This window comes from Brassica napus, chromosome A1, assembly GCF_020379485.1.
Source record: "Brassica napus cultivar Da-Ae chromosome A1, Da-Ae, whole genome shotgun sequence".
Taxonomy (NCBI): domain Eukaryota; kingdom Viridiplantae; phylum Streptophyta; class Magnoliopsida; order Brassicales; family Brassicaceae; genus Brassica; species Brassica napus.
This window is the reverse complement of record NC_063434.1, coordinates 1383121-1395115: the sequence shown is the minus strand read 5'-3', so window position 1 is coordinate 1395115 and position 11995 is coordinate 1383121. Positions and strand designations below refer to the sequence as shown.

The window sequence follows — 11995 nt, the reverse complement described above, 5'->3', positions numbered from 1 at the left end:
ATTTATTATTACTAGTAGATATATTAAATTAGTATTAATAATAATTTTTATAAATAAAATAAGAAAACTTAGTAATCCCTAATATTTTTAAATAACTAAATATTAGCGCACATATTTGTCAACGAAAAAAAGAAAAAAATATGTTTTGTTTAATTTGATTAAAAAATTAACTTAAAAAAATATAAAATTATTAAAATCAACATTTTAATTATGAAGATCATATCAATAAAAAAATTATATATTATTAATTATGCTATATAATTTACATATAAATATACTGTTATGTTTAAATTAATCAGTTTATTATGTTTGATCGGTTTATATACCAAACCATATCTATATACAGCGGTTTCTTAAAAATTGTATCTATTCGGTATTATCAAATTCAAACAATTTTCTATATTTTGATTCGGTTTGGTTTTAATTAGTTCTCTAGTTCGGTTCGGTGGTTTTAATTAGTTCGGTTTTACCGTATTGAAAGACTCTAAATTTAAGAATATAAAGTATATTTTTATTTAACTACATATTTTATCTTAGTTTTCATTTGGTTTTTTAATCATATATTATAAAACTTCGATAACCTTCTCCATTTTAAATCTAGAATATAAAATCTGCTAGTGCATTTTAGAAGTTGTTACATTTACTTTCAACCATGGTTTATGAGTTATCCTTTATTCTATTATTTTGTAAAATAAATAATTAAGTTCGTATTACAAACATAAAAATATAACAAACAGAAAGCAAATTCTTTACTCAAACATTGTCGGAGCTAGTATTATTACTATGAACCTTGGGTCTATAAGCTGTATTAGGAGAGTGTCGTGAACTTCCTCTTCTTCTGCTTGTTGGCGACCGCTCTCGACTCTCGGAATGATGATAACTTCTACTCGACTCGCGATGCTTGCGTTGACCACCTCCTCGACTGTTGTAGTTACCACCATTTTGGTCGTTACCCCATCTTGAAGGTCTAATGGCTGCAACAGCAGGAGGAGTATTTAGTGTGGTCTGTTCGTACGGCAACGGCTTGATCCCTTGCAGATCGAGATCAGGAGTGAACCCAACTGGTCTTTTCGACTCGTCCATTTTCCTAAACGTGATCGATATCCTAAAAGCACAACCAGGCAACACACAAAAACATAATGAGAAAGTGCACACCGAACAAAAACGTTACCAAACAGTTCATTTACCAAATATTTACCTCTTCTGAGGAACCGCAGGTACACAATGCTTAGCTACATCGGCACCATTACCCTTTAGCACTAGAACTGATCTGAGAGCGAAAAAACAAAACCGTAAGCCATAGAAATATCAAAGAAAGTGTTACAAAACCTATGTATAGAGAGCCTTACCCGACAGGAAGCGGTAACGAGTAAGAACCAGAGAATTCACCAGGTCCTTCGATTTTAAGGTTTGATCCAAACAGTATATCGCACTCACTGAGGAATGAGACTGTGCAGAAAGGTCGTAGGAAGTCGTGGTTGTCGATATGAGGAGGTATACAATCCCCTTCGTCGTATATATTGACGATACAACTATCAGGTACACACGTTGGAGGAAGCACATGCCACCCTACCAACCTTCTGATTATTACTTTGAAAAGTAATGGTATTGGATCAACAGCTCCGTGTTGAAGGATCCCTGGTGGGTTTCCCGCTTTGTCCTATCAAAAACTCTTATCACATGTCACTAGAGTTGATAATACTGTAAGAAAAAGAAAGAAAGAACGTTACTTACTGTTGCGTAGTTGTAACAACATCCGAATTGAATAGTAACTCTTCCTTTGCCTCTCATCCACTTATGCGGAGCAGTGAAAGTACGTTCTATAGATATACGAAATTAGATAATATGTTAATATCGACATTAAAAATGCGTTAGAAACTAACTAACCAACCTTGAAGTTCTCCTTTGCGACCCTTCTCTTGTAGCTCATAGACATAATCAACAATCCTTTTCTGCTCCGCGGCGCTGAAAACACCGGTATGCAACTCAAGCCCCTCGAGGATATCAACTCGTCTCCCTTTAACTTTCTCGTAACAGCTAAACACTTTCATCCTCTTCACGTTCACAAACCGAAACTGCTCTCTTTCATCCCTAGACAACTTACGCTTCTGAGGAGTCTTCGTCGTGTCTTCTCTCACTTTCTGCTCTTCTTCCTCATTGAACCCATCCTCTTGTGTCATATCATCCCAAGACATTTTAGGACTCGCCGTCTCAGAAGCATTGATAAACCGGTCATCCTCTAGGTTATGATCGTAAACCGGTTTGTCATCTCTAGAGACAGTCTCTGTGGTATTACAAGAATGTTCTGTAATAAAGAAAAAAACAAAATTAGACATAACAGGGAAAAAAACACACAACCATCTCTATACTAACGATCATATTGTATTCAAGAGTGCAATAAATTTTGGAAAATTTCCAGAACACAGACAATCAAAAACAAGAAAGCACAACGTTCGTGGCTAATTCAAGAAGAATCACTGAAACCTGAATCTAGAGAACGGATTCGACGGGAGAGAACATGGACGCAGTCTGAGCAGAGATCTCTAGATAAGAAAGGCAGCCAAGTGGTTAGAAACTCCGAAGCGATCTTGATATCCGATGGCTGATACTTGCGTAGGAAAAGGTCGTTGTCGACTGGCTCCATTATCTTTATCACACACGAAGAATCTCACAAAAACAGAGTTTCGGTTTGTACGGACTGATATTCGTAGGTTCGTTTACTTTTTTTGGGGCGAACTATAAAACCCACTAGGGGTAGTTTCGGTATTTTACCTACATTCTGTTATAACACGCCGACGGCACTTATGACCCTTGTGGGCTTCAAAGCCCATTAGTTAAAATCTAATAACAGCCCGACACCAATAATTATAATTGGGGTCTAAATCTAATTACTGTTATTCCAATTTCCCGAACACAAAACTTTCAGACATGTTTGGTCTTAAACTGGTTCATCTCCCTTAATCTCTGTAAATATCTCTGCCAATCGGCGACGGACTCGAATCAAACCTAATCTTCTGGTAATCGTACGGATCCTTATTTTGTGCCATAAGTTTGTTCATTTTTCGTTCTAGATTCGTGCTCACGACCATTCGATCTCAACTACAGTCACGGTTTCTCTTGGTGAATTTAGCTTGTTTGTCTGTTTCATGTTTCGACTCTAGTGTGTTAAATATGGTTTCTGCTTGTTTTCAAATCAATACCACTGATCATGGTGTCTAATTCACCATAGTTTGTTGATATTCATGTAAATTGTTGTTCTGAGACTGTCCAAATAGTTTCAAAATCAGTGGAAAAGGGTTCTGTATGATTAGTGTTGTACTTGTCTTAGATTAGAAGATTTATCTTGTGAAGCTAATTATATATTTTTTAATTGCTTCTGTCTTGATCTTCATATCAATCATTGTCATTGCTCAGTCAATAGGAGACTTACTTACTCAACACATTATTATGAGCCCCATTTGATTTTCTTTATTTTCTATGTCAACTAACTAACCTACTAGATAATCTTGTTTTAATTTGGATTCTAAAGCTTTTCTTTTTAATTATTGCAGAAACAAGTGTTCTTAGCTTTTAGTTTTGGACAAAGATCTTGGGAATAGCTATGGCTGCTGCACATGATTCATCACCAAGAGAAGACCTTGAGTTAAAATTTGGTCAACTGCATATAGATTATAATTCACAAGCTGAAGAGTTAAGTGTTCTACTGGATAGGGTCAAATCAGCTGCAGAAAGCTTGCACTTTCTGAGGTCAAAAGCTAGGATCTTGGCCGTTCCTGATGCTGAGCAGCTAGAACTAGAAGATGATGGTTCAGTTTCTGAAGTGGTCAATGACATCATCAGTCTTCTGACTTTTACTGGAACTAGCAAGAACCAAGACTCCTTGGTTGTTACAGAGGATGGAGCTATGCTCCAGTCCATACAGATGATTGCTGATGTGCTGGAGTCTCTTCTGAGGAGGGTCACAGCGGCGGAATCTGAAGCCTCGTTTCAGAAGGAGAGGGTGATTATCGGCGAGGAAGAGATTAGAAGGAAGACGATTCAAATCGAGAATATGTCATTGAGGTTAGAGGAGATGAAACAGATTGTACATGAGAATAAAGATGTTCTCGATGAAACAGTGGAGATAATTAAGAAACTGGTTGAAGATAGTAGGAAGGATAGGGAGAAAGCTGTTGAGAATGAAGAGGAGCTCCGTCGTGTGAAGACAGAGTTTGAGTCGCTTAGAAATTATGTTAATACTTCCACCAATGTTGTGGAAACACTTCTTTCGTCGGAGAGGCAGTTCCAAACTATCGAAGCACGGTTAGTCTCATCTCTTTTGTAACGCAACTCTAAAGCTCTTTTATGTAAATGATGCTAATTGTGCAAAGCAATGTCTAGGATAGCTTAAAGAACGGAATAATCAGTAGGTTACTTGACGGTTTAGTTCACTGACTTGAATCCATTATCATATTGTGGAAGCAGGCTGGTTGCTAAGTCTGCACAGCTGGAAGGCGAGAAGGCGCAGAAAGAGGTAGAAGTTCAAAAGCTGATGGAGGAGAACGTGAAGCTAACCGCTCTTCTTGACAAGAAAGAAGCGCAGCTTCAAGCCTTGAATGAACAATGCAAAGTCATGGCTTTGAATGCTTCAAACTTCTGATTCTGCATATTTCAAAGCCGTACTTAATTTGGTATGGCCTATGGGATTCTTATGTTGTTCAGATTTGACATTCTGGTAACTCTGTACAATCATGGCTTTGAATAAGCAAGCAAAGTTGATCCGTTGGCTACTCATTTGTTAATAGTTTATGCTTCTTTGTTGGTATTGTCTCTGGACATGCATCAATTGCTCTATGATATAACGAAGTTTAGTCTCTGAAGAATCTTCAGTACAATTACTTTAGACAATGATGTAGATTGTAGATAACGCTTTAAGAATGTCAAACTTGGATACATGAATATAATGTTTTGACTTAGTGTCTTAAAAGAGAGGTTGTGCATATCTCTTCTTCCTTATGGAGTCAAATCATCAAAACCAAACTTTCCACAAATTAATCATGTTTTCGTTGTATAGAAGAAAAAAATCAGTGGAAGAATACAAGTAGAAAGGATCAAAATATTCTGCCATTATTGTGACATGGACAGGCATTGTCTCCTATATAAATAAGATGTAAAATAAATAATTTCTCCTATGGTCATTTTCAGTCACAGAACATGAGAGTATATCCACCGATTCTAGGCAATTACAAACAGGAGACACCTTGAAGTGACTTCTTTTAGTCTCTCTAAATTTGGAAGAATGAACACATTCACTTCATTTTTTCCTAGGAAAGGAGAAACTGGAGTACAGATTGTGACACTGACAGTTATCAGGGGGAGACTCACATCAAATGTGACATGAAAACTGCAAAAGGAGTTGTAATTGGTTCAAAGACAGAAGAAAAATGCTCTATACTCTAGTGGCCTTAGAACATGGTGGTGGTATAAAAAACTTCTCTCGTCATAAGTGATCCAAAATCAAATTTGTGGCTTAGAGTTTATTGGGTATATGTCAGCTTGTGGTGCTAAAGACGCTGCTGAGTTGTTGTTAGAAGGTAAGTGCCACATGGGAGAGTCATATATAATATTTGCAGACATGGATCCTACAGTGTTTAGGGGATATGAGGAAGTCTTAGCTGAGTTGTTGTTAGAAGGTAAATGCCACATGGGAGAGTCATGTCTATTTTTGAAGACATGGATCCCCACAGTGTTTAAGGGATATGAGCAACTCTTTTGTGAATTTCTTTAGTTGTTGTACTATTGTGGAGTTAGCACATACATTTTTATATCTCTTTGTTTAACATCTGGATGTACCTTTATATATTTTTTTTTTGTTAATTTCTTCCATTGTTGTTTGAAGTATTAAACTTAGCAGCTAATCCTTCACAAGTTTTGGACAGGAAACTGAGTTTGTAGGAAATTTGACTGAGGAAAAAGCTTTATATATACATATATATATTAAAAGTCTAATTTCTTAAAATTTTATGCAGTTTGTCGCTAAGAGTTGTCCCTTTTACAATTGGAATGAAAAATAACTTGTAGGAGGAATATGGAATTTTTATTTTAAGAACAATATGGAGAATTTTTTCAATTTACTTTCAGTTATCTTTTATGTTTTAAACATACACATATTAGGATCTATATAAGAAAAAAAATCTTAGTTTCAAATATTATTTATGCATTTTGTCGTTAGGAGCTATCCATTTTATAATTTTTGAATTCGAAATCGGGGGAAAATAAATATATCAATTATGATAGTTTTGTTTTATACATTCTGTCGCTAGGAGCTGTCCCTTTTGTAGTTTTAAATATGGACAAAAATATTCAAGACAAACAAAAACAAATTTTAATTCTATCACCGAAGCCTCCTCCTGATAACTACATCACATATCATACGTTACAAAACCAATTAGCCTCTTTTGTATTATTCTTTAAATGTGTTTTTTAAGAATATTAAATGTGTTTTTTAAGATCTAGTCTTTTAGACATGTAACTGTAGAAGGTGTAAAAAATATGACATTATTAAGCTGCCAAAGCATATGTATCTCAATTTAGTTTAGACAGAGATCCCAGCTTAATAAATCACAAAATTCAAGCATGTTTCAAATGTAAATATTTTGCATTTGTGTTTAGTATTAAAAATGTGAGGTCTAAAACACGTTGTAATTTGACACACGCAACCTAAATACAATCAAAGATGTCTTATATAACTAAATTTGCGTTATCAGTTGGGACAGGTATCCACATGCGACGGCTGGCCTTTGTTGACTAGCCTATACGTAAAATAGAAACAATCAATTACCAAAATACACTGGCGAACAAGAGGGCAGAGAGAAACAAATGCATATATATATGTGTGTGCTTGATTGGTTATCCAAAGTTCCTAACTACTAGTAATGAAAATTGATGTTGAACTCTATATATGTCTAGAGATTGTAACTAATAGTTTTATGAATAATGAAGGGAATAGAGACCTTAAGAACCTTTAACCTAATGTAAACTTCAAAAATCTAATATTAAATTAGGTTAACTCTTTTCTTTTTCTTAGTCTATCAAACCTAAAATAACTGTAGTGTAAATTGAAAGACTCTTTCAAAAACTACGAAGATGTTGAAAAAAATTTTAACAACAAATCCGATCAAATAAGATTATAAGAGATAGGATCATAGCCATTAACACGTAAATGAATAAATAAAATCAAATATGTCACAATTTGGGTTAAAAGTCAGGACAATTTAGAGTTAAAAAGTCAAGAGAATTATTATTGTGGAAAAGAGGGTAACGATGATGATGAATTGGGTGTGGGGCAGGGAAGAGTGTGAGGGATCATGTCTACGACGAGTTATAACCACAACAGAAGCGCCAATTCAGGACAGCCATATGTGCTGACTGTTGTTCCTTTCATTATATATATTTCATTTCCACCTGATCAATTCTCTCGCTGTCTCCTGCTCCTTTGTCCCTACACACACTATCTCTTACTTCGGCGTTTTTATATTTTTTCATCTCTTCCATTTTCACTAATAGTGTCATTTTTAACGTTTTCATATAATTTTAAGAAGACATGATGCCTCCCCTGTTTAATGTTTCAGTTGAAGCCAAATTCTTAATCTATTTTCTTATTGTCGATTGAAAGCTCTTCTTTCTTAGATCTTTCTTTTGTCGTTATTTCTGTAAGTTCCTTAAGACAATACAAATCTTTTTAAAAATTGTTTTGAGAGTTGAAAGCATATCCAAAAAACCTAAGTATTCTACACTTTTTTCTAACACCGAACAATTGATCTATTAATTTCAAATATATATACATATGCATCGTATTGTATTTGTTTGAATAAGCAGAAGAAGAAAAACATATTATGCTAATTCTTGATTACTCAGAAAACAAATTATTGATTACTCATACGGGCATACGTACCCTACTGTCACATAAGTTTTGGACCTTTTGGTAATTCATCAATCATCATACACATAGATGATCATGTTCGGGTTGATGTTTTGACTTCATCTTCATGTCTATAATATATGTTCCAGCCATTACAAACAAATAAAATTTGTAAGCAATAAACTGACTGTAATCAAATAAAAAGTCGGTTAGGTGACAAAATAGTGTAGAGACTGCCAAAGAGTCCTTTTCAACCAACCTTTTAGATTTTCCTTTTTTGGCTATCAAGTTCTATATACACGATATATCAAGTTCTACCACGCAAAATTTGCAATAATTAGATTGGAATTATCAGAAATCCAAAGGTGAAATATTTTGTGGATGCTGACTGATCCATCAGATTGAAATGAAATGAATAAAAATAAGGGAAAAAGCTGAACAGAAAAGGAAAGAAGTACGTGGAACACAAGGTATCGGAGGAATCAGATGAGAACTTGCATGGATTTGATACTATCAATTAAACAAAAGATTAGGCACCAACCTAAGCATCTGTTTTCGTTTTCAAATTTTCACGTGGGGACAATTTATTATATTTTTTAGCTATATATGTTTTTCTTTTCTCGTACATTTATTAATTATATACATAGTTCATATTTGAAATGTGAATATATTATAAGAAAAAGCTGTCAAAAACAACTGAACCAAGCTGAAATTGCAACAGAATTTAAGGTGATTTTTCGAATGGGACTGAATTTGTTGGGATGGCCGATATTTCATATATATATTCAGTTCGTCACCAGACATGTAACAACTATATGAACCTTTCAATACCAATCTATTCTCAATTAAAACTGGTTTATCGACTTCAACCAAGAAAAAAATTATAAAACCACCGAACTACAATCATTTTGTGTAATTTATTCCATATTAATTTGTAGATATATAAGAAGAAGCGAGAACGAATGGGCATTAAAGTGTTGGCACTCTAGTTGTAGCAAAAGGCATGTGATATTGCAAGTACGTACTTTGGTTCACACCCCTTTATACTTCGTCCGTAATCCCTTTGCAACGGAATCAATTTATGACAAAACGGGTATATATAACATATTAACGGCCATACTATATTTTCGTTGATTTATATGAACATATTAGTTGTAGTAAACTTGGAAGTTTCAGTAGAGACAGAATCTGAACAAGAGTGCATATTAAGTGGAGAGAAAACGGACAATACTCATATTAATTTCTAGAGTTGTGTCTAGATATCAACACAAAGAGGGAGACACTGTAGGGCATTGTTATAGTCCCTACCTTATTTATAAAACTTCTAGTTTTATTTATTTAATTTGTATGCATTCTTTCACATTTCCCGTATGGCTTTTGTCTCTGAATTGCCTTTGTTTCCTACATCCCACATGATATTTGCTTTCAATTACATAAATTTAAAATCCATTTTTATAATTTTCTTTGATAAATTGATATATATATATATATGTAGAATTATAAGAAACTTTGGGGTGTTAACCCTGAGTTCAAACCTTAGGCTATCTGTCTAGGAAATTTGTCTAGAGGCTTATGAAAGAAAGAAAGCTAACCATGTAAATAAACGCTGGACGCTAAAGTTGGATTTAGAAAGTATTTTGAGTTTGTTAAATTTATATGTTATGCGGTTTGTGGTTTGCATTAATATGATTGATCACCAAGGAAAACACAACATGTGTTTCTGCATTGAATTAGTCGTTGTTGTGTACATAATACATATAACCTAGTCACAAATTATATTTTCTAAAAGTCATAACTATAACTTAAAAATCTATGTGAATAGAAAACACATCTTTATGCATATACGATTTTTTTCTTTAAAATTTATTAAACTCTTCCAGTTTTTCTCTCTCTCATTGCGCCCTTATATAACCCTCCATTCCTCCCCACCACCTTCACATCCACACCTTTCTTTCAAACGTACCAAACTCTCTCTCTCTCTCTCTCTCTCTCTCTCTCTCTCTCTCTCTCTCTCTCTCTCTCTCTCTCTCTCTCTCTCTCTCTCTCTCTCTCTCTCTCTCTCTCTCTCTCTCTCTCTCTCTCATTTTCTCTCATTTTCTCTCATTCTCTCTCACTCTCTATCAAAGTTAGGTTTCAATAAGCTCAACTCATGGCGATAAAGAAGTCGAACAAAGTGGCAGCGTCTCAAGCAGCAACTATAAAGAAACTCTTGAAGAGATGCTCAAGTCTTGGAAAGAAGAATCAAGGTAACTGCTACTTCAGCGACGTACCGAAAGGTCACTTCCCGGTCTATGTCGGTCAACAAAGAAGTCGTTACGTGGTCCCAATCGCATGGCTAGCTCATCCAGAGTTTCAGACACTCCTCCAACTAGCTGAGGAAGAGTTTGGATTTGAGCACGAGATGGGTCTCACTATCCCTTGTGATGAAGCCGTCTTTCAATCACTCATCTCCATGTTCAGATAGAACTCAATCTCGAGAGAGACTGATTTAACTCTCAATTGGTAATCTCTCGAGATTATGATCCCCTTAAAGGGTTTGATCACATTGTCACACTCTAGACTGGGAAGACAGAAACGTCAAACTCTATTATCAAGAAAATCAAGAAACAAGGAATAATAAATATATAATATATATTATGGGATTTAGGTTTTTCTATTCTCTTAAGAAGACGGAAGCAAATGGTGGGCATGGCGATCAAGCATCGACTCAAGATTTGTGACTATGCCAATGTATCTAACAGTAGTTTAATTAACCACTCTCTTGGAATTTTTATCTTTCCTATATATTATTTTCGGTGTCTTGTCTATTTCGAATATTTTGTATATTGGGTGGGCGACTTTTCCCTCAAGTCAACGTGTATTGTTGACAGTTGGTTCTTGAGAGGAATAGCTAGTTTACTTGTATTGATTTTGAATCAATAAATTTTATTTTCTTATTTATAATTATACTTATTAATTTTCTATTTGTCATACAATAATTGAACTTTAGATTACAAAAGAATGATGATCAAAATGTTTATATATTTTGATTGATTTAGAAATCTATATAGTTTTTATAAATCCAAGTAAAATATACAGATTTTTTAATTTTTTCGGATTAGTATTTACAAATTCAGAGGTTTTCCCTCAAATTTGAATCTTTGTATTTTTAACAAAAAAATCATGCAAATTCATTATTAAATTAAATATATTAGTAAATCCGTATGATTGAATAATACTTGATTTAAACAAGAATTTATGAATCATTAAACCAATAACACATAATCTCTATACAGATTTTAAAATTATAAAACTAGTAACACTAAATTTAGTTTGGATTTTCAAATCCATCAAAATACACTAACCAATAACCCCCTCTTAAGTAAAGGAGTTACTTTGACAAAAATTAATGTTTCCACGGCTAGGTTGTGTATTATGTCTGTATGCAAACATAATATTTTTTTTACTAAATACTACTGCGGTGAAAATATCAGAATAAAACACACAAGAAAACAAGAAAATGCATGTTGGCAAAATATTCTTCCTTCGCATATCGATGATATCTTTTCAGGCAAAAAAATTACGGTATTCGGAACTAGTAACTTTGTTGGTAAAACCTTATGTTCTAAAGTCTAAAGAAATAGATACCAAGTTCGAATCTAAACAGCTGTAGAAGGAAGATTTAACAACCAGTTATTGTTCCTGGTCTGAAGAGATTATAGATTTTGGTCCATAATTTCATGCAGTCAAAAAAAATCATGAGGGGCTATCAACCATAATTGGCCAAACATGAATGATTTACCAGTTTTGGTTTTAGTATTGTTTCTACTACGTCTGGACATAACGTAATGATCGGTTCCACGACTAAGGAGAGTCAATATTTTTGTATAAATGTACTTTCATTTATTCCATAGTTTATTAAAATAAGAATTTTGGACAATGTTTTTTGCACTCATGCATCATATATGTTTATTCAATATTGTTTGTTAAGATAATTTTTTATTCCAGATATAATATCGAGTCGACAATATGTGTGTTTGAAAATGTGTTTGGAGAGGTGAGTTGTTGTTTGAAAGGCAGAACATGTAAGCCACAATGTCTCGCCTATCTTGACTC

The 11995-nt window shown here is 34.1% G+C and overlaps 3 protein-coding genes across 3 annotated transcripts; 2 read left to right on the top strand and 1 right to left on the bottom strand.

Annotated features, from left to right (window-relative positions):
- Positions 1–653: 653 nt before the first annotated feature.
- On the bottom strand, positions 654–2727 carry LOC125608281 (RNA demethylase ALKBH9B-like). The gene is made up of 6 exons (XM_048778425.1): positions 2485–2727; positions 1892–2305; positions 1735–1820; positions 1350–1660; positions 1199–1270; positions 654–1105 (listed from the first exon to the last, which is right to left on the bottom strand). The coding sequence occupies exons 1-6, from the start codon at positions 2642–2644 to the stop codon at positions 754–756; spliced, it is 1395 nt and encodes a 464-aa protein (XP_048634382.1). The 5' UTR covers positions 2645–2727; the 3' UTR covers positions 654–753.
- A 156-nt stretch (positions 2728–2883) lies between these two features.
- Positions 2884–4773, top strand: LOC106348968 (oral-facial-digital syndrome 1 protein-like). Its single transcript, XM_048778431.1, has 3 exons — positions 2884–3017; positions 3552–4302; positions 4465–4773. Exons 2-3 carry the CDS (start codon positions 3602–3604, stop codon positions 4637–4639), a joined length of 876 nt encoding a protein of 291 aa, XP_048634388.1. The 5' UTR covers positions 2884–3017; positions 3552–3601; the 3' UTR covers positions 4640–4773.
- A 4609-nt stretch (positions 4774–9382) lies between these two features.
- Positions 9383–10840, top strand: LOC106349048 (protein SMALL AUXIN UP-REGULATED RNA 10-like). The gene is made up of 2 exons (XM_048778421.1): positions 9383–9884; positions 9984–10840. Exon 2 carries the CDS (start codon positions 10050–10052, stop codon positions 10362–10364), a length of 315 nt encoding a protein of 104 aa, XP_048634378.1. The 5' UTR covers positions 9383–9884; positions 9984–10049; the 3' UTR covers positions 10365–10840.
- The last annotated feature ends 1155 nt before the right edge of the window (positions 10841–11995 follow it).

Coding starts and splice junctions, on each gene's coding strand:
- LOC125608281 (XM_048778425.1), bottom strand. CDS start 2,644: ATGGAGCCAGTCGACAACGACCTTTTCCTACGCAAGTATCAGCCATCG. Junction 2,306..2,484: donor AATCCGTTCTCTAGATTCAG/GTTTCAGTGATT, acceptor TCTTTATTACAG/AACATTCTTGTAATACCACA. Junction 1,271..1,349: donor TCGTTACCGCTTCCTGTCGG/GTAAGGCTCTCT, acceptor TTTCGCTCTCAG/ATCAGTTCTAGTGCTAAAGG.
- LOC106348968 (XM_048778431.1), top strand. CDS start 3,602: ATGGCTGCTGCACATGATTCATCACCAAGAGAAGACCTTGAGTTAAAA. Junction 4,303..4,464: donor TTCCAAACTATCGAAGCACG/GTTAGTCTCATC, acceptor TTGTGGAAGCAG/GCTGGTTGCTAAGTCTGCAC.
- LOC106349048 (XM_048778421.1), top strand. CDS start 10,050: ATGGCGATAAAGAAGTCGAACAAAGTGGCAGCGTCTCAAGCAGCAACT.